Genomic DNA, 23,711 nt, shown 5'->3' on the forward strand with positions numbered 1-23,711 from the left:
CAAATGATTTCAAATAACTAACATAAAATAATCCTTACATTTAATGTTACAATACTTATTTTAATATTAACAACCAAAAACCAAACGTTTGATAGAGTTCTTCTATAATAAATCGCTATTCAAACCGTTTGGAAAATCCAAGACTACCGCAAGTTTATGTATGGCGCACTTAAAATTTTCTAACCAAACTTGTGTGTGTACAGGTTATAAGTGCGCCAATTCATGTAAAGCACTTACTGATATAGGCAACCTTAAGATCAAACGAAACACAAACTTCTCACCACACTCATAATTAACACTATACTCTCAACGAACTAAACACACCAATTACGATAGCTTACCAGCTGGCGCCTTTCAAGCTATAAGCCGAACAAACACAAAGTTTTCCAGTAGATTTATCAAGTTTACGTTACCTACTATTCACATATTTCAACCACCCTAAGCCACTTAAATAACCAGAGCAATGTATAATATGCGGTGTTTGTAAAATAACTGAAACAGGTAAGTATTATAGCAATGTTTCTGACCGGCGCCAATTTTTGGTAGTTGTTCCGCCGTTTACAACCAAGCCGGAGGCAACGAACTTTTTAATGACAAAATATGAATCCATTACTGCCGGATACAATAAAGAATGCATTAAAAATAAAATCGTAACTCAAAACTTACCTATTCATAAGAAGGTCGAGTTATTTTTAGGTAAAAGAAAATAGGTACCTCAACAAAAAAACGTGTTTATCCATACACCACATATTTGCACACGAAACATGCCTAAAAACGTTGAACTTCACTTTCTTCACGCTTACAACACACTTAAAATTATACTATAACGAAAAAATAAACACTAATTATGTAATCAATCACATACTTACTGCGTAATCACAAATTATCAATATTTGTCACATGTAAACTACAACCGTGAGCACGCACACACACCACACACACCACGACACAAATCGCCATGATCACGTGGGCAGTTACTCTCGCGCCAACACAAGATAGCAGCACTCCCGAACAACAGAAAACCGTTATTAGTTTGAGCGCTTGTTTCAAATACAAACAATAAAATCGAATGTACAAGAGTGAAATGTTTGACACTTTAAAATACTTGATAAATTTGATGTGCATGGATAATTTTATGTGTTACTGATCTTATTGATCATATAAAACCTCACCATACAAAAATTTAAAATGGGTAAGATGAATCAGCAATAAAATTAAACAAGATTGCCAAATTTTTAATTACATAAGGTGTTTTGTACTATATAATTATGTTATTTCTATATTTTGTACTTAATTAACAATATTTTTAGTGGTTAAATATTAAAATTTTGATCAAATACCAGGAGTAATTACATACGGTGTAGTTAAGTTTTTAAATTTAAGTTAAATTCACAGACAATTTCAATACACTATAACTTGTGAATTTTTTTAGATGAGAATAAGTGCAGTAAATTTTCTCCTTTTCGTGAGTTTTCCGCATCCTTGTTAATTTTATGTCCTATCACTATGACTTTATTGGTCTGCTTTTATGTACTGATGTCATCCAGGGCTACATCCCGATGTGCCTCACTGCTTTAGATCCCTTCTCCTCCCACCCAGTAGCGGATCCAGAGGAGGGCTAAGGGCTCAAGCCCCCTTCAAAAGCATCTGGGTCCACTATTGTTTTAGTGTTTGCTTTGATAAAGCCTAGCCTCAGCTGGATCAAGCCCCTCCCAAAACAAAATCCTGGATCCGCCACTGCTCCCACCGTTTCAAACCGCCGCCATCCGTTAAGTAACGTGTGTTGCCTGCGAATGTTTGAATTGCGCACCACACACTCACAAGTGGGCACAGTAGCATTAGTGCTCTGTTCCCTTAAGTAATCATAAGTTATATTGTAAACCTTTAATTTTTGTCCCAAGGATTTTGTGTCACGGCGAATCGGCCGGGAGAGTTTTGTTTACTAATTTTTAGATATAATTCTGGACAACATAAAGACGGAACTGAATACTCCCGAAGCGGACATGCATCCAGCCAAAGTCAGATTTAATTTAAATGTATATATTATGTTTAAATCTATATACTATATGTTATTAAGTGATCTAGCAAGAAGGTATGCAATATTTGTACTAGTGTTTTGTGTGTCTTACCTTCATTAACCCTTGGCATGTAAAGGTAATCTTGTTTGGCGCACAAGACGCCATGTTGCCCGCGGAGAGCACTCGTTCGCAGAGTCCATTGTCACCACTGGCCGAGAGCAGACGTGCCAGCACCCCAGGGACATCATCTCTACGTTTATTCTTGGGGCCACTCTCAGCCCAAAGACTGTTTAAATAATTACTTTATCAACTCTTAACGAGTATTTGATCACTGGTTACGTAATGTCTCTGTGTGGCCCATGTGTGGACCACATTGCAACTTAAACCAATTCGTGCCATGAGGCTTTTTATCTGTTTAAGAGAATGTGTGTACGGGAATGTGCAAGTTCAAAATAAATCTGGACTTGCATGCAATGCAACCACAAAACTCATTATTTATTTAGCTTTTTTAAAACTGGAGGCTTAAGATGGCTTATTACTGAACAAATATTATGCTTAAATGTTCCATGATACCTACTAATTTCTCCAAAACAGTGTCATTTTGACTGATACATGATGCACTTGATCAATATAATGATTCATTATAAGCATGTCTTACATTTTGCAACAAATAAAATAAATCTGTTAAGTATTTCTGTGTTTTAAAAAATGTTCTAAGGTCATAGATAAAAATTAGTAAAAACAGTTGCAAGATTAAAAAAGGTAAACTTTTTCCAATTTTGTTTTCAGTAAACAGTAGAACAAACATCATGCTAAATAAATTACTTTCACATAATTTAATACTACAAGATTAAGTATTTGTCATTAGAGTTAAGTTTTGAATGAAAATGCTGATTAGGTTCATGATTTTAATTGCATTTTGGTGCTTTGTAGTGCATTAACTTGAATTTTGGTGTTATGTGGTGTATTGAAATTCTTTTCGGTGTTATTTTGGTTTTATATCAATTCACTGTATAATCTTGTTCCTACTAGTAGTCTGTGTGCAGTGGCGTAGCAGGTGGGTGGCAGGGATAACCCCCGCCAGGGGCGCCGAAGCATGGGGGGGAAGGCGTACTGCCGCAACGGTTTCGTGGTTACTGAACGCTCCCCCCCTCTGTTTTAATCCAAGAATGGGTACCATTTTCAAGTCTGGCCAGGGGCGCCAGTCACCTTAGCTACGCCACTGTCTGTGTCACATAACTTGTTTCAAATTTGATAGTTATCAAAAGAAGTAGCACCAAAAGACTACCTATGTATCTTTCTGCCACTGCTGTGGTTGTAAACAACTTTATGTAGTGTCAGAGTTCGTAAAATAAAATCAAGTATTGCTTTGCAAGTGAAAGTTAAGAACTGTATAACACTGATACATATTACTTTTCGTAACTGCCAAATTTCAAACAAATGCCACAAACTATATTAGTCTTTTATCATCATAAACTTAAAAAAATGTGTGTGTGTGTGTGTATATATATATAATTATTATTATTAAAAAAGTTTGTCATTTGTAATGTAAATTACATAATTCTAAGTAAATAACATTCTACACCTCCTTCAAAGTAGTACATGAGGTGCATTGCACATCTTGGCCTCTCAATTTCTATGCTCCTGGTCCTACCAGTAATAGATTGTTTGTTACGATTTAATAGTGTTTAACGTTGCACTGTTATGCAAAGAAACTTAACGCTCTGTCTCACATGCTATTTTGATTTATTTTTTTGCTTAAAACTTTTATTTAAGGGCAGTTTATAAAATTTTAACTCTATATCTCCCTCACATTATTGGTGAATACAGACATTTTTTTCAAGGGTGAAGGGGGGAAGGATTTTTAAGAAAAATATTTTAAAAAATTTAAATTTAAACACACGTATCAAAAAATACATTAATTTTTATACTAACCAGCCGAAAATTGGGTTAGTAGACGTAGGCAACTTGGCTTCTTACACAGTAACGTACTGTTCACTGGTATTTTGCTAACTTTTTTCATAATTTTGATGGGGTGAGGGGAGGGGAGAATATAATCCCCTATTTTCTCCCACCCCCCAAATGCATGTGCAACTGATCACATTTGTTGTTATTTCACAAATATTTTCGACATATATTCATTTAGTGTAATATAATGGTTGTAAAAATTTGCGCAAGTCTTTGCAATCATCATCACTTGCACGACTTTTTACACACAACATTGCACTAAGAAAATTTCTGGAACATCAAATGCACAGGATCTATTGAAATACAAATTTAGAAATAGCCCTTAAATAAAGGTAATAACAAAAATATGAAGAAAAAAAATCAACTTGGTGTGAAAAACAGCCTTAAGGCGAAGAAGGAACCTCCAAGATTTTGTGCTGGGCTCCTAACTACTTGGTAACCAACTAGATGCACAAAAATTTGAGTCATTCTGGGAGTTGGGATCAAAACCTGCACCCTCGCCACACGAGTGTAACGGGTTAGCGATCATGGCCTCTAAGAACCCGAATCATAATAGACAAATGGGAATTGGTCATTTAAAAGTAACTGCAAATACATACAGTAGTGTCCCGCTGTTCTGGACTAGGTAGGACCAGACACTCTCCAAATCACCGAAAGTCCGGATAAAACATGATTTGCCTTAACATGCATGGGATTCAAGTTTTATACAGGTAAAGCTATAAAAACTTTGTTTTTTTGTTTCATAAATACAACTCTTTAGGTGACAAAATTTTTTGTGTGCTACACCCATTCAAAATACGTTGACCATTTAGTGCTTTTAGAGCTACAGTAGATACATACTCCAGCATCATTACGATGGCAGATGTTTTTTGGAACAGTTGATGTGTAACCAGGCCATGCTAAGACTGTACTGTTTGGTTCTGTAGGGCTCAGCCTACCATTTGTCTTTGCCGGTACATTCCTACCAACAGGCTGCCATCAAACTATGGATCCTAGCTCACAAGATGGGTTGGTCCGCACTATTTTATGCTGCGACTGTTAAATATCACAAACTTCGTAGTCTAACCAAGGGTATAATAATTTTTCAAGTATAAACTTGTTTGTTGGAAGAGAATAGTAAGACATTTCTAGTACGTAACACACATTGAAAGTTTACAAAACTGCTTTAAAAAAAAAAAAGTGTGCAAGGAGTCTACGCACGACAGAAGCTAAACTTCTTCTTGCTTATTGCAGTATTAGGTATAGGAAATATAATTCTCTTTGGCCGAGGTTGCAGATCGAAAATAATATATGCAAGTATGTGAGCACTAAATTATGCTATTGCACAAGTAAGCAAGTCTGAAAATATGCAAGTGTGCAAGAAAGTAATTGTACAAGTATGCAAGTGTGTAATTTTGCAAGTGTGTAAGTAAGCAAGTGTAAAAGTATGCAAATGTACAAGTGTGCAAATGTGTGTAGTATGCTGGGTCATTTATACCTCTCCACTGCCGTCTCTTCCTCTACCGGTTCCCCACCACGTACCTAACAATTCCCATCATGCAATTTGAATTTTCGTAATGCTTGAAAATAGTGGCCTCCTCAGCAAAAAAGTTTCACTTCGAAAGTCTAAAATTTATTGATTTGTTTTTTTTTCCTTCATTGCCTAAGTAATATTGTTACGAGGGAAATGTACTGTTACAGCGGTACAGCGGAGAAATCAGCTCATGGAAGATGAAGACGTTCCTTCGCTCACGGAGGTCTACCGGCAGATGGGCCCCGAGCTAGCAAGTCGCGTGCTCAGTCGCCTGCACGGTGAAACAAGGATACTGGGTCAAATGATTCCTTACCAGGTGGAGAGAATGTGCAATAAGTGCGAACAAACCAGAGTGTGGAGGCAGTTCAGTTTGGAACGACTGAAAACAATCACCCACATGGCTATTTTAAGTAAGTTTGAAATAACCAACCACGTGTTCCCACGTAGTTACAGAAAACATTATACAAAGCATGACACGAGTGAAAGCTTCCCAAAAATTTTTAAGATGTTACGCTTTTAATACGCTTACTTTTTTTCTGGCTCATAAGTACCGGAAAGAAATAACTGACTACTTCATTTGGGCAGCTTCAAACCAAATACTTTAATACAGTATGTCCATAAAAGAATGTCCCAGTTTTAATAGTTATTATAACAGTTTAATTTAGATTATTTACAAAAAAATATTCATCAAATTGAAGGTAAACTCACCTAGTTTTTCTTACAAGTGTTCAATATGTGTACCTTTAGTTATACGGCACACATCCAACCTAGAGTCCAATTCTTCCCACACTTTGGTTAACAAGCCCGGAGTAATGGAAGCAATAGACTCTTCAATTCTGTGTCTTCTCAACTCTGGCAGATCATTAGGTAGCGGCGGAACATAGACATGATTTTTTATAGAGCTCCAAAGGAAAAAATTGCATAGTGTTTTATCAGATGAACATGGATTCCAGCAACAAAGAGCAAACGGCCAGGTCTTCAAAATTCAACCAAACTCGTACAAACAAAACGCACATTGATATGAAATACAGATTCACTCTTAGCAAATTGCAGAAAACAAAATTTTTTACGCTCAGGATTTGCCATTTTGCGTAAGTGGTGCTGCAAGCGATAATACAACAAAGCAGTTCTCGTGCATGTACTTATCTAAAACTGTCTGAGTTCTCTTAATTGTGATGCTTACATTCGATACTATTAAAATTTATTACTGGAACATTCTTTTATCAACTTACTGTATTAGTCTTACAAAGATCTCAGACTCCCAGAACCTCACAGGGTATGCCTCAATGCCACTTTTGGCCACAAAATATGGGATGTATTTAAAATACATGCCAAAATATGTAGGTCATGCTGAGAAGGCAGACATGACATATCAATGAATATTATGTCTGTAAATGTCTGCATTTATTGACATAGCCATTACTGTGCACTACAAGATGCAATGAAGCCCTATCATGAGGAATGCGATATTGACAAACGTTTGCATGGTACACTGTTTGCAAGTTACAAGTTCCGATAGGGACTGTGTACTTTGCTGATAAGCATTCCACATAACGAGGCTCCAGTGTATCTCACTGTACACTGTAATAGCTCTAGCAATATATTAATTGACATTTATACCTACTAAAGATGTGCTGTTTATGTACCTATTGTTTTTGCATACATCCCATTTAGTACAAAACATGTACTGATAATAATAGTTTAACATAAAATAAACTAAAATATAAAAAACTCACACTTCAATACTAATCACCATTCTTTGCCACAGAAAGTACTTCAAATGCTGATGTAAAATTCAATTAACTAAGAGTGATTATAATAACTAAAAAAAAAAAAATTGCCTGCCAAAATTAATACCATGGTTTTCATTACAAAATCCGAACCTATTTTTAACATCTGAAAAAAATTATTAGTACCCAAGTGGTTTGGAAAATATGACCATGTATTTTACAGATTTAGGAGAGCAATATTTGAAGCACTATGAGGGAAAATTTGAAGAAGAGAAAGAAAACGCAATCGCTGTAGAAGTTGATAAGGTTTTGTATGAGCATGAACTTCAGTGCAACAAAAGACTCAAAGAACTTCAGAAGGCAGGCGAGATGACTGTAGAAATAGAAAGGGCAAAACTGACGAAGTTATTCACAAGAGTGTCAAAGGTAATCTACTAGCGTCAGTTTGTCGCATTAATAAAACTATGTACAGTTGTAGATGTGTACAAGGAATACATTACAGAGTCTGAGTTAAGGGACCCATCTAGTTGGGTTGTATTTGTGTTAGTGAGACTGGATGATACGTGTGACCCTACATGGTGCTTCTAGCATGATATTGCTTCCAAGCACAAGGCTCTGAACTTGTCGTGCATAGTTCAACTATGAGCAGTCATCATAACATTATATGGCAGGGAAATTAAATAAAGGTGTAATGCAAGTCCCTCTAGTGTTTTCAAGAATCTGTACTGGTTGTTTCATGCCTAAAAAAATTATTCCGAAAACAGACGTTTTAGTCATTTTCAATCTTCTGAAAATACAGTTTAAAAACGAAACATTGTAACAGTACTATTTATCGGACCTCAGCGTATTGTCACGTGTACCTAGCCGGTGCCACCGCCATTTCTGTCACGATCCACCTTCAGAGGGGGGGGGCGAGAATCGTAGCTCTTTACATAGAAACAACTCGCTTGGCATCAACTAGTCTTAACTTCATAAAATACTTTACTGTACCTAGGATCATAGGTTCGTCATCCCGTACAGGATGTCTGGTGAGAGCTGAACTAAGGAGATTTTTGCAAAATAACATAATACTAAATTAAAATTATTTTATTCTTAAAGTCAAATAATCAACATCATTCTTGACGAACATTTACACATCGGGATTAAAATTTAAAACAATACTCTTCTTTACTTCCTTAACGATTGAACGACCTTACAAGAGAGAGAATGAGAGAACTTCACTAAACACTTCCCTAGTCCTTCCGAATACCTCAAATCATAATTAATACTTAAAATTAAAACAAAGATAAGTCCATACTCACATTTTCCGAAAAGCCTTTCTTGATCGATTACTTAAAACTAACGTAGGGGCCTCTCCTGCCCTTAAAATCCGAACGAACATTACATTTTAAAAATTATAACTAAACGACTAGTGACAAGGGCCATAGCCTCCGCCCGAAAGCTTGAAGATGACTACATTATGACCTAACTTAAATTAAACGACTCGTGGCCTCTGGCGTCGGCCATAGCTTCCGCCCGAAAGCTTGAATTCCTACATCACGAACGAACTAACAACTCGTGACCACAGGTGAGACGCATAGCCTCCGCCTGAGTGAGCCTGAATTCCTACATCACGAACGAACTAACAACTCGTGACCACAGGTGAGACGCATAGCCTCCGCCTGAGTGAGCCCCGAGTCACCACTCACTTGCGCTTAAATTCGCGCGCCCTGCCGCGCCTACCATAACAAAAGCTCGTTATTGAAGTCAAATTTACTAAACAACTAACTAGAACATCTGGGAAGACTACCCCCCCTCTACCCCAATGTGCAGGCCACACCGCGCGGCTTGTTACGACAGCGCGCCCCAGTAACTGCGGCCCGTGGCTGCGCCAGCGCGCGGCCAAACAAACAAACAAAATTCTGCAAGCCCGCAGCGCGCCGCGCCGGCCCCGTGCCCCAATTACATGGTCACGCCACTTGCGCTGACGAGTGAACAGAGCAGCCAGCCCAGAGTCCCGTCAGTAAAGTCCCTAAATTTGATTTCAACAACCCTGCAAAATTTCAACCCGCGACATAACCCTCCCCTCACAGAGCTCGAGCCCCATCGAGCTACCTCAAAATTACAAATTGTCTTTTTCCATTAAACCATAACTATAAATTCCTCATTTCACAAAAATAATAATTTTCTTAGTTCCTTGCTGTCTGAACATACATCTAGATTCTGCATAAGATTTATTTTAAAACAACAAGTATTCATAAAATTAAATGTAAAACTTTTATCTGGTTTGTTCTCACAGGAACCTTCAGAGGCTCGAGTTCTCAATTCTAAAAAAAATTGTTCTGTTAGTGAAGCTCTCTTTACAAATTAAATTACTGTTCTTAGTTTCTCAGTATTCGTTAAACAATGTGCAAATTCTTGATAATTATTATTTTTTTTTTTTCAGTTTCCGTTTATTACCATACTTCTTTCGTTCTTCAAAAAAAATTAAGTGTCCTTACAATGTTTCAATTAATTAAACTCTTATCTCGTGAAGGTTGGTGCAACTCCTCGAAGTCAGTGTTGTCGAGAAGAGTAGCTCCCTGGGCTGGCCATCAGCAAACACCACTCAACTCCAACAGCTACTGGACTGGCTTCCAGGGCAGCTCACAACTTCTCCCCACATCTGCTTCGGAGTTGTGCCATCCTCATCACGAACAGATTACAATTCTGAAACATCATCAACAGGCATTACCATCACGCCTGACAAATACAAAACTAACTACTAAACTGCAATCGATGGGCAAGGATGCAAACACACAAAAAAATAAAATTAATTAATTCAACTGCTAACATAAAGTATCCCACCCTTAGCATAATCTAATCAGGCAAATAATTTGATAGGAAAAACTTAAGGAAGGGAAACATGACCTCCAATGATTTTCCCTAACTCTTGAGTCTTGATCTTCTCTATACAGCAAATAGTCCCCACGAAGTAACTGGGTTGAAGGTCAGTTCACATGACCCACCCATAACCTCTTCTACTCTTCTTTTCTTCTGGGGGCAACCACAATGCCCACCAATCTCTCTCCATGGTGCCGAACCAGCTATCCCATGAGAGTAAACAACGTAGTCAATAGAAGCGCAGAGGGGAAACACCAATCTCTGGCTTGTCGAGTCATAAAACTGCTTTATCTTCTTCTTCTTCTGAGTAAAAATATCTGACTAACCTTGCTTCTATTCTTCCAAACAGTAAAAGTTCATCAGGTATCTTCATGAAAGAAACATTCTAACTAATAATTCTTCATTTTTCTTCTTCTTTATTTCTGTTAGTTGTAATAGAAGGCCATGTTAGGGAGGTTATAGGGAAAAAGAGTGGCCAATTCCCACCCCATCACCCACCTAGATCATGACTAATTAACTTTTAAATTTTCTATTTCAAACAAATAAAAAAAACATTTTTTTATTCAAACTTTTAAATTATAATTACTTTTACTTCATAACCTCAAAAGCTAATCAATAATTCTAAATGAAATTGTGATTTACTGCATCCTTGTTCCATCCGATCTGTTTGTTTATAACCTTTCTTGTAAAGTATAAAATTTTCAAACATTACTAATTAAAAAAAAAATTAAATTCTGGTGTCCTTTGAGTTACAATTAACTTTACTATTTCTTAGCTTGAAATAATTTAAGTTTTCAGAACTATTTCATTGTCTAATTCACAACACTTAAAAATCAACTTCAAAACAACAAATCATCAAAATCAATAAGATCATCTGACCTACCTATCAGTACTGTGAACTTGAACTGTTCGTACACATTTATAATAAGCTATTGTATTTAAATTCCAACCTAAATAAGGTTTAAAAAAAACTACTAATCCCTCTGTACATTAAGAAAATTAACTTTAAAAATTAAACTTAAGGTATTAGTTCTTTTTGACAGCTACCACAACTCACTAGTTCCATTACATTACTATAACCTAAAAAGTTCTGTAAATAATGTTTATAACAAAAAAAAACTCCAGTTACTGTCTTCCATAAAAAAATAAAACTTTACATGACCTTATTAATCTCCACTTGTAAGTCCATGGCTGCCAGCTTTCTCTTCTCTTGTATCTTCAGTCTTGGCTCTTGTTTCAGTGATCTTGTATCTTGTCTCTCGAACTCTTGTCATCTTGTAAACTGGACTGCTGCTCAGCTCATCTTAAGGAATCTGTAACAGTTTCAAAAATACATGTTAATTTAAATTACATAATTCCTGTTCTTTGGTCCTAAAAAAAAATTGTATTATTAGTACACATTACCCTGAAACAACATTATTATTCATTGTTTATTACTTAAAAAAAATGCTTTACCATAAAATCCTTTTTTTGTTCTTTTCATTAGGCCTATTTATTTTTGTTCTTCTTAATTAAATTCTGCTTCAAATGTTAATCTTAACTTAAGACCTACCATATATTTATTATTCATTACCTACATTATTTATGTTACCCTAAAATTCCCATAAGTTTCTAATACTTCCTATCAAAGACATTCTCTCTAAAAAAAATTTACTTGTGACTCTTAACTTAACAAACTTAAAAAAAACTTTTACACTAGACTTAACTTATTATTCATTCTTAGTTACTAAATTTCTATATGTAAACTTTAGTACTTACAAACAAAAACTGCCTATTTCTCTCTACCTCTTAATCTCTTTCAATTATTACAATAATAATGTTACCTTGCATCTTTAAACTTTCTTCTTTTCAATTAAATTAGACATCTCATAACAATAAAAATTCTGCCTATACTCTTCTTATGGGTGTCCAACCCAACAACAAAATTTCAAATTCTCAAGTTTCCTTATATTTAAATTATGCAATGCACATAACCTCTGTGGTGCCTGTACCCTTTTAGGCCTACCACCTTCTCCTCTCACAGCATGACAACTCTTATTCCTCGGGGTCTGTATTCACTGTTACAAATCAAATATCTCAAAAAAATTAAAAACAAATTTATTATTTTAAGAAAACAAAAATTTACATTGAATTTACTATGGAGCCTGGAAATCTTAATGTCTCACAGCAGCTAACATGACTAAATCCCATGGAACCCCAGGTTTACATAACCTGTGCCCAAAAATTTAAGCATACCAGGCTTTCCCTGCACTGGTTTTACAGCATCACACACTATTTAGGGCCCCTGATCTGCCATCAGTCCCAAGGAGTTTTCCCACAACCCCTCTCTACACAAGCGCCTACCGCATTCCTCTCAATTGGCTATCGGTTTTACGGCATTCTTTTGGGATCCGACCATCAAGTTAGGGCTAATCGAACATTAAACCTCCATACTTCCAAACTAATGTAAATCAATTAAATTTTCTCTGTAAATTCTAAAAATCAAAAAAAATTATTCCAACATGCCAAAGAAACTTCCAAAAAAAATTCATAATCTTATCTTCAAACCATTAAAATAAAAATAAATAGATTACTCTGTTTTCTCCTTAATAACTGTAAACTGTCACCAAATATCATGTCATAAATTTTAACTATGCTTACTGACTCTTAATCAAAAAATCTCATTTGTCCTAATTAATAAACAACCGATTTCCTTAAAATCTTACTGTATCTCTCACACTCAAACTTCACTAGCTGAATATCTCAATAAATTCAAAAACAATTATCTAAACTCTTAAAGAAACTCCTCCCCAATTATTCAAATTACTTCACCTTATTTTATTTCATTACTTAAAACACCTTACTCAAAAAAAATTAATTAATTATCTAGCTATCTTCCATTATTATTTATTTACCGAACAAAACTTTCTCCTAAATTAATTTAGTAAAATTCAATTTCACATTAGGCAAGTACACTAACTCTCTACAGCAATGTTTCTCATTTCCCTCCTTCCTAACTGAATCCAATCTTACTTAACCTCCAGGGAATTTACCTCACAAAATAACCAAAAATTTCACTGTAGTGCCTATCTGCTATAGGCCCACTACACAGGGGGCTCTAACCCCACCAACAAACTTCATTGAAATGGTACCCTATCCCATACAGGATAGCCACTTCGGTACTACCATGGGGAACTCCTGCCCCAAACTACTCACAACTCTCAGGATTCTCCTGACCCTTAATTCCGTAGTCAGCCCATCTCCTATGGTCTGCGCTACAATTCCCTTTCTTCCCAGGGACACAACGCCTCACCTTAGGGTCCCTCGCCCTAATGAAAACATTAATTTTGTCTCTCTGTTCTTTTGGAGTAAATTCCCTCTACACACAAAATCTAGCCTTCCCAGTTTTCTTAATGCTTATCGATTTTATAGTGTACCTCCTTAATAATGTTTACAAATCCCAAAAAAATATTTTTAAAACCGAGGTAGAATTTAACTAACAAAAACATAAACAACTTACAACGAAACACTTCTAGCCTATACATCATACACTTCTTAAATTAAATTACTTACATACTGAAAGTTCCTCTTCTCCTAAAACACACTTAAATTTAAATTTATTTAACCAATAGTCTATTTTCTTATCGCTAAGTTACCGTACAGCTGATCAAAACAAGGTCACGGCCGTCCACGTCTCTGTACGAGCCCGTGACGTCACCGAATTCCATCAGGTGCGCCAACCCTCGCTTGCGGTTCCTCCGTTCTCCGCTAGGTCTCAGCACCTCCCCGTCACGTGTTCACTCTGCCACGTCCACTGACGTGTCGTTCTGAAACAACTCTCAACATTTTTCTAATTAAAACAAAACATCACTATAAATTCTATAACTCTCTTTTACATAAACTCTCGTTTTCTTTTTAATTCCTTTCTAACGTTTATCCTTCCCTCGACTGATTTAATTCGTACGTCTCGTCTCCTACGCGCACGACAACAAAACAAACTTCACTTGAAAATAATTCCTATTTACGACAAAAAATTTTTATTTTAAATTATAATTCTCTTAACCTACAATCTTAAAATGAACTTCAATTAAATTAAACCACTTGCATTATCTCTAATAAGCATTTAACTTATAACGTATTCTCCTCACGTAATAATCCCCGATATAAATCTACAATAAATTCAACGACTTAAAACAACTTATCACTATAAACTTTATCCTTACAAGTATCCTCAAATAAACATCTGTTACGTCAAAAAAAAAATCTCAAAGACTTCCTCCTCTTAGATTAAATTCCGTAATCCTCTCCTCAAGTAAACTCTTAATAACCTGCTATCAGAAGCTGAAACTAACTTAATAATAAACATAAAAATCTACCTCTCTCTCTCTCCAGAAATAGAACCTACCCGGCGCCTCCACCATTTCTGTCACGTGTACCTAGCCGGTGCCACCGCCATTTCTGTCACGATCCACCTTCAGAGGGGGGGGGCGAGAATCGTAGCTCTTTACATAGAAACAACTCGCTTGGCATCAACTAGTCTTAACTTCATAAAATACTTTACTGTACCTAGGATCATAGGTTCGTCATCCCGTACAGGATGTCTGGTGAGAGCTGAACTAAGGAGATTTTTGCAAAATAACATAATACTAAATTAAAATTATTTTATTCTTAAAGTCAAATAATCAACATCATTCTTGACGAACATTTACACATCGGGATTAAAATTTAAAACAATACTCTTCTTTACTTCCTTAACGATTGAACGACCTTACAAGAGAGAGAATGAGAGAACTTCACTAAACACTTCCCTAGTCCTTCCGAATACCTCAAATCATAATTAATACTTAAAATTAAAACAAAGATAAGTCCATACTCACATTTTCCGAAAAGCCTTTCTTGATCGATTACTTAAAACTAACGTAGGGGCCTCTCCTGCCCTTAAAATCCGAACGAACATTACATTTTAAAAATTATAACTAAACGACTAGTGACAAGGGCCATAGCCTCCGCCCGAAAGCTTGAAGATGACTACATTATGACCTAACTTAAATTAAACGACTCGTGGCCTCTGGCGTCGGCCATAGCTTCCGCCCGAAAGCTTGAATTCCTACATCACGAACGAACTAACAACTCGTGACCACAGGTGAGACGCATAGCCTCCGCCTGAGTGAGCCTGAATTCCTACATCACGAACGAACTAACAACTCGTGACCACAGGTGAGACGCATAGCCTCCGCCTGAGTGAGCCCCGAGTCACCACTCACTTGCGCTTAAATTCGCGCGCCCTGCCGCGCCTACCATAACAAAAGCTCGTTATTGAAGTCAAATTTACTAAACAACTAACTAGAACATCTGGGAAGACTACCCCCCCTCTACCCCAATGTGCAGGCCACACCGCGCGGCTTGTTACGACAGCGCGCCCCAGTAACTGCGGCCCGTGGCTGCGCCAGCGCGCGGCCAAACAAACAAACAAAATTCTGCAAGCCCGCAGCGCGCCACGCCGGCCCCGTGCCCCAATTACATGGTCACGCCACTTGCGCTGACGAGTGAACAGAGCAGCCAGCCCAGAGTCCCGTCAGTAAAGTCCCTAAATTTGATTTCAACAACCCTGCAAAATTTCAACCCGCGACAGTATTCTTAAACGCTTTTCCTAATCAGAGATCACTCGTTTATCTTGGGCAGTTATTATATTGCGTGGTTTCTAGCGTAGCTCTGCACACCATATGTGTGCCCGGGTAGGCGGGGTTCTTACCTTGTGTTGATTCCCCCTTGGGATCGTACGAATGAATGAATGACCGGGCTAAACATCCCTTTAACATCGGGGTCATTAGAGACCATGAGGGGTGATGTGAATGGAGCATTGACGGAATGAATAGGTGGGTCAAATGAAATAACCCTGAAGAAACCTACAGACTCAAGGAGACGCCACCCACGTTTCCTCTACTACAGGTTTGACACTAGATTGCTTTGGTGGGAGTAGACAGATCTCACCACAGTGGCTTTCATTAGAATAGTAATTACCTACCATTAAAATAGTAATTACCATTAGAATAAGTTTTAAAAAAAAGTGAGCGAGCTTTTCAACACCCTTCACAGATGTGTGACTTCTAACCTCAGTAATGAGAAGATTCATGTGATCTCATGTTGCAAGTACACTTATAATATGCACGAATTTAACATAAAATTATTTAAAATAATACAGAGAGTGATAAATATACGCAAACTGTGTTCAACTAAATTTTTGGATGCGAATAACACGTAGTTTTTACACCCGCCGCTGGAATTTGTTGCCGGAGCAGCTATGTCGACTATTGAATCTTTTGATTAGCATATTGAAATTTTAAACTGTATAATGAAACTGTCCAATAAAAGCTAATAAACTTGAAAAATTACTAAACCCCAGCTTTGGACCAGATTTTCGACAAGGAATTTTATTAAAACACTGCCCATCTTGTTAAAATTCATTATGCAGTTAACACTATAAAGTTTACATTTGGCTTTGTGAACTTTGGTTCATGCTATCCATCACAGATAGCAGCAGTGTGGTTAAACATTTCTGTTCTATTCACAAAATTACTCCTACCAAATGCAGTATACAGAGTTAAGATTTTACACACTTTTTTTTAATAAAAAAAAATAACCTAGTGATTTTAACTTAGGACAGGGATCTGTGGCTTGAATTGTACATTTTCAAAATTTAACACCACCTTGGTGGGTATAACCAACCTTGAAAACACACAAATATTTTTATGGTCTATCACAGTATGAAGGCAAATCAGAAATAAACTGACCAATAGGTTACGTTTTTTCCTCCATACATGAACATTTGTGCCCAGGTACTCTACGGAAGACATTGTGCATAATGTTTCACCTACTTCTATTGTAATTTTCAGGAAATTATCGATACCACCCGTGAAGAAATGGAGAAGGTTAAAAAAAAAGAAATCGGAAGGGAAAGAGCAGAACTAGCTGCATTAATGGAGGATCAAATTAAGTTAGCAATTGAAGAAACAACTAAGGATATGGAAGCTAAATGTAAGGCGCAGCAGAAAGCAAACACCGAATATCTTAAGAGGAAGTTTTTTGCAGAAAGACTGTACGTAATTAATTTTATTGCTACTACTTTCCATCGGATTTAAAAAAAGTAGGGATGGATCAATCAAATTTCTCAAATCCTTAAATACCATATTATCTTTGGTATTAGACAGTTTGAAATTCAAGGAAAAAGATTAAAGGAAGGAAATTCAGAAATTGAAATATTAGCACCTGTGTAGCTGAGTAAAACTACATTATTTATCCTTACAGAAGCTATCTAAGAAACATTTATCTGCCACCAGCCAAAATTCTCTAAAAAAAAATTTTTGTTTGGCACTTCAGAAAACATTTTTGACACTAACAAAATTAATTTATATAAAAAAAATTTAAATTTGCCTTTTTTATTTTTAAAAATGTATTTTTAAAGGGCTGAATGTTGATTTCATAACTTACATTCTTTATTTATTTCTCATATATTATTTGATTCCTTTCTCTTAAGTTACGGATTTATATTTGAGACACACTTCAAAAATTTAATTAGAATTTCAGATTAGAGAAATAGTGCATTCGATACATCACAAATTTAAGGATATGTAGATAACCTGAAGGTTCTGTCATGACAGCAAAATAGTTTGGTCCCGCAACATCATTTCTTTCAATAAAGAAATATTATTAGATAAACTGTCATATATTAGCAATCTTTTTTTGCATGTATGTAGAATATCTTTTAAGCAGACAACAATCAAGCCATGATATTCTCACTGAAATATTGAAAAATATTCATTATTTTATTATTTTATGCACTTCTTGGAGTTAAAATTTTTTTTAATTTTTTTTTGCAAATAGTGTTTTTAAGAAAAATATTTTTAGTTTCATCATCACATGCCACATATTGTATTTACAGTCAAACCTCAATAATACAAACCTGAAGGGACCATAATTTTGTCACTTTGCAATAATGAGGTCTATTTAATAGACTATTACAAATTTAAATCACAAAATCATATTCAAATAAATTTTAAACTTGCACAAAATTTACTTTTTTAGGGATTGTAAAATACAATTTTAAGAATTTTAAAAATACAATTTTTGTGGCTCACAAAAAAGATTTTCTACCGTTTCATACCTAAAAGGATGTAAATTTTCTTCAGCACTCAGCTCTGTGGCATCACCTCCGCAGATCACAGCGCCATTTATAATTTTAACAAGCTCTGTCAGGCTAGTAGAGGCTCATTATTGTGTTTACGCGAAACATAGCACACGCTTCTAACACTTTGTACACGATCGAGGCAGTTGCCTGCGAGCCACCTATGGAGGTAAAACCAGTCAACAACCCACGCGCGGTATTGGCTTGTGGCGAAACACAGAGCTTTCTCTGTACTTGTGTTACAGCGGGACTTGAAACGCTGCTCACTTCTGAAACGCAACAGCTGTCGCAGCTCGGTGAAATTTCTATGAGGAGTGAACCTCAATTTTACCGAGTGGGAATTTTTCTTGTAATGCTGCATTTTTTTTTGTATTGAAACCATGTTTGTTTGAAACCATAAGACATAAAATTAAATATTTTGTAACACATTTCTCTGGTTTGCAGTTGTAAACAAGTAAATGAACTCTGCACGTTTAGAATAATTGTAATTGTGAACCATGCAAACATTTTTTTCACAAAAAATTAATTTAAAAAATTTATAGTGCTTATTTTTTTTTACATAATTAGCAGGTAAAAATTCAATTTCTAACATTTGCCTGACTACTGAATTACAGATCTGAAACTTTGAGACACAATTCTGTACCCCAGAGGTAAAGAACACAGTTACCATTTTTTTATGAAACAGCATTGGCATAGTTAAACATCAAACCTTTATCTTGAAAATAGTATTTTTGTATAATTAAGAATATCAATATTTAAGGTTTTCTCTGACACGTTATCTTGGATTTTTCCATTTTTCATTATTACTATTATTTAAAGGCTGTTAATGTAAATTGAATACAATACCTCTCTGGAATTTGTATTTTCTGCCCCAAATATTCTCAATAGACATTTATTAGGGTAATATAATGGGTGTAAAAAGTCCCCAAGCGGATTTTGCGAGGGTCATTCAAATATAAACCACAATTTGGTTAATTTGACTGAAGTAGTGATTCGCTGGGGAATGGTGGCACGAGAATGGAGAGGAGATAGGCGTGCACATGACCCTCACACTCACATCCAACATGTCAGTGTCGCTGTGATAGTACTGGCATCAGTTGTGCAAAGCGTTATTATTAGTTTTCTCGCCAAACAAAGGTGTGAAACTGAGTGAAATTTTGAAGAGGCACCTAGCACTGTTGAGTGATGCTACTCTGAGTAAAACCCCATGTGTTCAATTGGACCCGGAAATGTCGAAATGGGTTGTGATGAAGTGGAAAATAAAAGCCATTAAAGGCGTCTGGCGACCGGCGTCAATGAAGACAATATTCGGGCCATGCGTGAGCTTGTGGAAGGTCCACTGAAAGAGGCATTAGGAGGGAAAAGATTTGAAGACAATGCTGCAGCTGATCAGTACGTGAGCAACTGGCTCCTGGGGATAACATTTATTTATTTATTTTTTTTCATGAAGGGATCAACCAGCTTCCTATCTGATGGAGAAAATGTATTTCTGTTTAAAGAAACTATGTAGAAAAATAAGGCACATCATTTTAATTTCATAATCCACCATAAATATATATAAAAAATTCTAGATTAAATTTGAATTACCCTTGTACAACACTTAGTAAACATCTATTAAAAATATCTATGACAGGACAACAAATGCAAGGAAGGTATTGTGTTAAGAGTTCAATCTTCTGAAAAATTACAATTTGTGACATGGTGTCTTTCCCTCCAGTGTAAACACTTATAATTCATATAACTTTACCGAGTGATCCGAAATTTTCAAATATTACAAGAATTTCTTTCAGATAAATTTGAATTTTATCATTGACTTTCAACTGGAAAGGTTTAATTCTGTAGTCATTTTAGTTCTCTTCTTTAGATAGGTAGCCAGTGTGTTAAAATTGGGACCTACATGGTTTTTTTTATGCAAAAGGCATATATATTTTTAATTTAATTAAAAATATATTCCTTAAAAAGTTGAGCTAAGTTTCACGTAAACTTAAATAATGAGCTTATAGGTGCTAATCACACTGAAGTAACTACGGCAGTGTAAGTCAACGCTAAATACTGTTTCCCAATGAAACTATTCAAACAAAATTTCTGACTCATTAAAAGTGTAGAATGTATATTTAATGTGGAGAGTTCTATGTGGGAATATTTGTGTAGTTAAGTTGTAAGGAAGGAAAAAAATATTAAATATTATTCAAATGACATGTAACATATTTTTTTTTCAGGAAGCTGACTCGACATAAATACGAAGCGTTGAGGGAGGCTGAATTAAAACACAGAGAAGATACCCAGATCTTGACAAACCGACTGCAGGCAAAGCATTTGGAGGCAATGTCATACGTCATTCAAATTGGGCGAGAAAAGTGTTTTAACCAGTTAACAGAACTGGCCAAAAGGTTTCAAGCACAAGTGAGAGAGTTGAACTGGACAATAGAACAAAACGAAACACGCATCACGGGTCTTGGAAGTGAAATAACAGAAGCAAAAGACCAAGCTTCCGATTGGGAGATGAAGACAAGAGCAGTTCTGCAAGAGTTTCAAAAATTCATTAACTATGTTCACAACATAGTCGAAGGACAAGCTGACCATATGCTTTCGATAGACAGACTGAATATGGAGGAAGTAGGTGAGTTGTTGTCTGCTTATCTAGAATCACTGGAAGCAAAACCATCTGAAGTCGCAGAAGTAGGACCTATTCAAGCGGATGCTGCAATTCAAACAGCAGAAAAAAATACTGACGACAAAGCCATCATGACTGACATCCAAGACGCAGAAGTTACTATGACAGATGCCAGTGAGGCACATACACCAGAGTCAACCAAAGGTTCTGTAACAGATTCTGAAATCGAGAGGGCAAAAACAGCGGAGCAAATGAAACAATATTTCATGCACTACGAAACAGATGAAAAGACTACAGATGTAAAACCCGACTTAGTAAGAAAACGCAGCTTTGATATTGGTGAAATATACATTGATCTGTCTGGTGAAGGAGACATTAAAAAGGCAGACAAGCCAAAAGAAATAGACATGTTAAAAGCTGAAGTTACCAAAATGTTCGAAGATTTTGTGCCTTCGGATATTGAGGTCGTTTACGAAGAGGATGCAATCGAAACTTGGAAGAAAGAAATATTACTCGCACAGCATGATTTAACAATGAAAAGTATGATACGGTACTGTGAAGATCCCTACATATACTTCAAAGATGTGCTCCTTGAGTCACTCGACAAATATTTGACAAGAAAGTTGGAAGAAAGGGATGAAACCACACAGTTTATCCAGAACATGCTACATGAGCTCTATGACGACGATCGCACATACTTCAAGGACGTACTCATGGAGGAATTAGACATAGCACTGACGAGAAAGTTGCAAGAATCAGAGAGCAGTGATGCTGCAGCGACAAAAAAATTCATCGAAGACCTTCTTCAAGATCTCTATTATACTGATCACACGTACTTAAAAGATGTTCTCCTTGAATCACTTGACAGAGCGCTGATGAGAAAGTTGCAAGAATCTGAGAGCGATGTCGCAGAGACAAAAAAAATCATCCAAGATCTTCTTCACGATCTCTATTATACTGATCACACGTACTTAAAAGATGTTCTCCTCGAATCACTTGACAGAGCGCTGATGAGAAAGTTGCAAGTATCTGAGTGTGATGTCGCAAGGACAAAAAAATTCATCCAAGACCTTCTTCATGATCTCTATTATACTGATCACATGTTCTTAAGAGAAGTTCTCCTCGAATCACTTGACAGATCACTGACAAAAAAGTTGGAACAAGAAGCCACAGACACGCAAACATTTATCCGAAACCTTCTACTTGGTCTTTATGATAGTGATCAACAATACTTGAAAAAAGTGATCTTGGAAGAACTTGAGAAGAAGTTGATGGAAATGTGGCAGCCAGATTCTGAAATAGTTGTCACAGAAACAGAAGAAACAGAAACAGAAACTCAAAAGCGCATCAAGGAAATTGTACAGGTTCTAAAAGAATATCCCAGTTTAATGTACATGATCATTACCTGACCCAGTTGTAAACATGTGGAATGTTAATGTTAACTAGATCTTTACACCAGCTGATAATTCTAAAATGCAGTACCTACTCCAGAGTTTTATACTATTATAAAATGGAAAAAAAGATACTTAAGAACATTATCTTCCCCTGCTGGTAGTCATACAACCTGAAATCACTCATGTATGTACCAACTATAGCACATTCACTGTGTTCGACACTTTTCTTGGAGAAATTAGTGGTTTTATACATATGTACATCATATATCACAAATATTTTATGCTGGCATATATTTCTATATTATTTTGATAAAATAAAAATTTCACTAGCAAAAAGTAAACTTAATAAAATTATATTTAAACAGTAATAAAAATTATATGTGCACAAAGTGTGTAAAGGTAGCTTTGTTTGTAAATAATATTAAAATTAGATTTGTTATGCTATTTACAACATTTCTTACTGACATTATTACATTTGCAGGTAGCAATGATGAAAATAAAAAATTTCTTCAAAGTATAAAAATATTTAATAATAATGGACACACCATAGTGTCTCTGAAATTGAATTATATCAGATTTTTATAAGTGCTACATGGAGGACACCAGCAGCTAGTGCTTACATCTAAAATAAGAACACGCAGTGAAGAGACAGAAAGAATATTGATGTATGCAACTTTGCTGCCATATATGAAATAGCTGAAAAGGGGGTAAAATGTAGATAACCTAACTCTATAAAAGTATAAATACTGTTGGTTCATATGCCACTTGATCACACTATAAAATTATAAAAACCTATACACGAAAAAAATATTTATGACTATCATAATCAAACATTTGGTGATGTCAGTATGACAGTGGTTTTGATATGAATGAGGTTTTATGTAATCCTGGTATTTACCTTTGCCCCTTACTCAGTTAATAAACAACATTAGCAATGGATCACGCAGTTTCCTGTTACAATATCAGCACTATTGTGGAATTTGCACGAGCGTCGCTGAGGGTGGAAACGGTACCAACAAGTAAAATAGTATCACACACAGTTACACTACATCTTTTCCTTGGACCATTCTCAATAAATAGTATCACATAAAGCATGCGTCGAGCTTTTTGAATCTATATTGCGAGCCAAATATCTTGCAAGCTGCGGGCTGGTTATGAACACTGACTACTGTACTGTAAATCCCCATTTTGTGAGAAACACCCATTCTATGGATAATCCTCCTGTGGGGAAATACTCATTCTGTGGTTAAGTTCCAGACAGATGTGCAGTTTGCTGGACTTCAGTTCTTTGATCTTATAACTTATCTGGTTTAACATGAGTGGCAGAAAGAGAAAGCACGATGTTGTTTGGCTATATTGCGAACATGCCAAGAACAAAACTAACTACAGTAGAACTTCGTTAATACGTGATGGTCGGGACCGACATAGTCACGGATTACCCAATTTCATGG

At 36.0% G+C, this 23,711-nt stretch overlaps 2 protein-coding genes across 6 annotated transcripts in view; one reads left to right on the forward strand and one right to left on the reverse strand.

Annotated features, from left to right (window-relative positions):
- Positions 1–1,042, reverse strand: part of LOC134539545 (uncharacterized) — a 70,262-nt gene extending 69,220 nt beyond the window's left edge. For 2 of the 5 annotated variants that reach the window (XM_063381666.1, XM_063381662.1), the window contains exon 1: positions 870–1,042. The gene's annotated coding sequence lies outside the window, so the exon portion shown is untranslated. The other 3 variants (XM_063381664.1, XM_063381665.1, XM_063381663.1) reach the window with 3 other exon arrangements.
- LOC134539546 (uncharacterized) lies at positions 1,014–22,704 on the forward strand. Its single transcript, XM_063381667.1, has 5 exons — positions 1,014–1,192; positions 5,667–5,909; positions 7,453–7,655; positions 16,964–17,166; positions 20,472–22,704. Exons 1-5 carry the CDS (start codon positions 1,189–1,191, stop codon positions 22,273–22,275), a joined length of 2,457 nt encoding a protein of 818 aa, XP_063237737.1. The 5' UTR covers positions 1,014–1,188; the 3' UTR covers positions 22,276–22,704.
- The last annotated feature ends 1,007 nt before the right edge of the window (positions 22,705–23,711 follow it).

Source organism: Bacillus rossius, chromosome 15, assembly GCF_032445375.1.
Source record: "Bacillus rossius redtenbacheri isolate Brsri chromosome 15, Brsri_v3, whole genome shotgun sequence".
NCBI classification, from domain to species: Eukaryota; Metazoa; Arthropoda; class Insecta; order Phasmatodea; family Bacillidae; genus Bacillus; species Bacillus rossius.

Excerpts from the sequence above, each read along its gene's own strand:
- LOC134539546 (XM_063381667.1), top strand. Across the intron at positions 5,910-7,452 it reads CACCCACATGGCTATTTTAA|ATTTAGGAGAGCAATATTTG; the intron begins GTAAGTTTGAAA and ends TGTATTTTACAG. Across the intron at positions 7,656-16,963 it reads TATTCACAAGAGTGTCAAAG|GAAATTATCGATACCACCCG; the intron begins GTAATCTACTAG and ends TGTAATTTTCAG.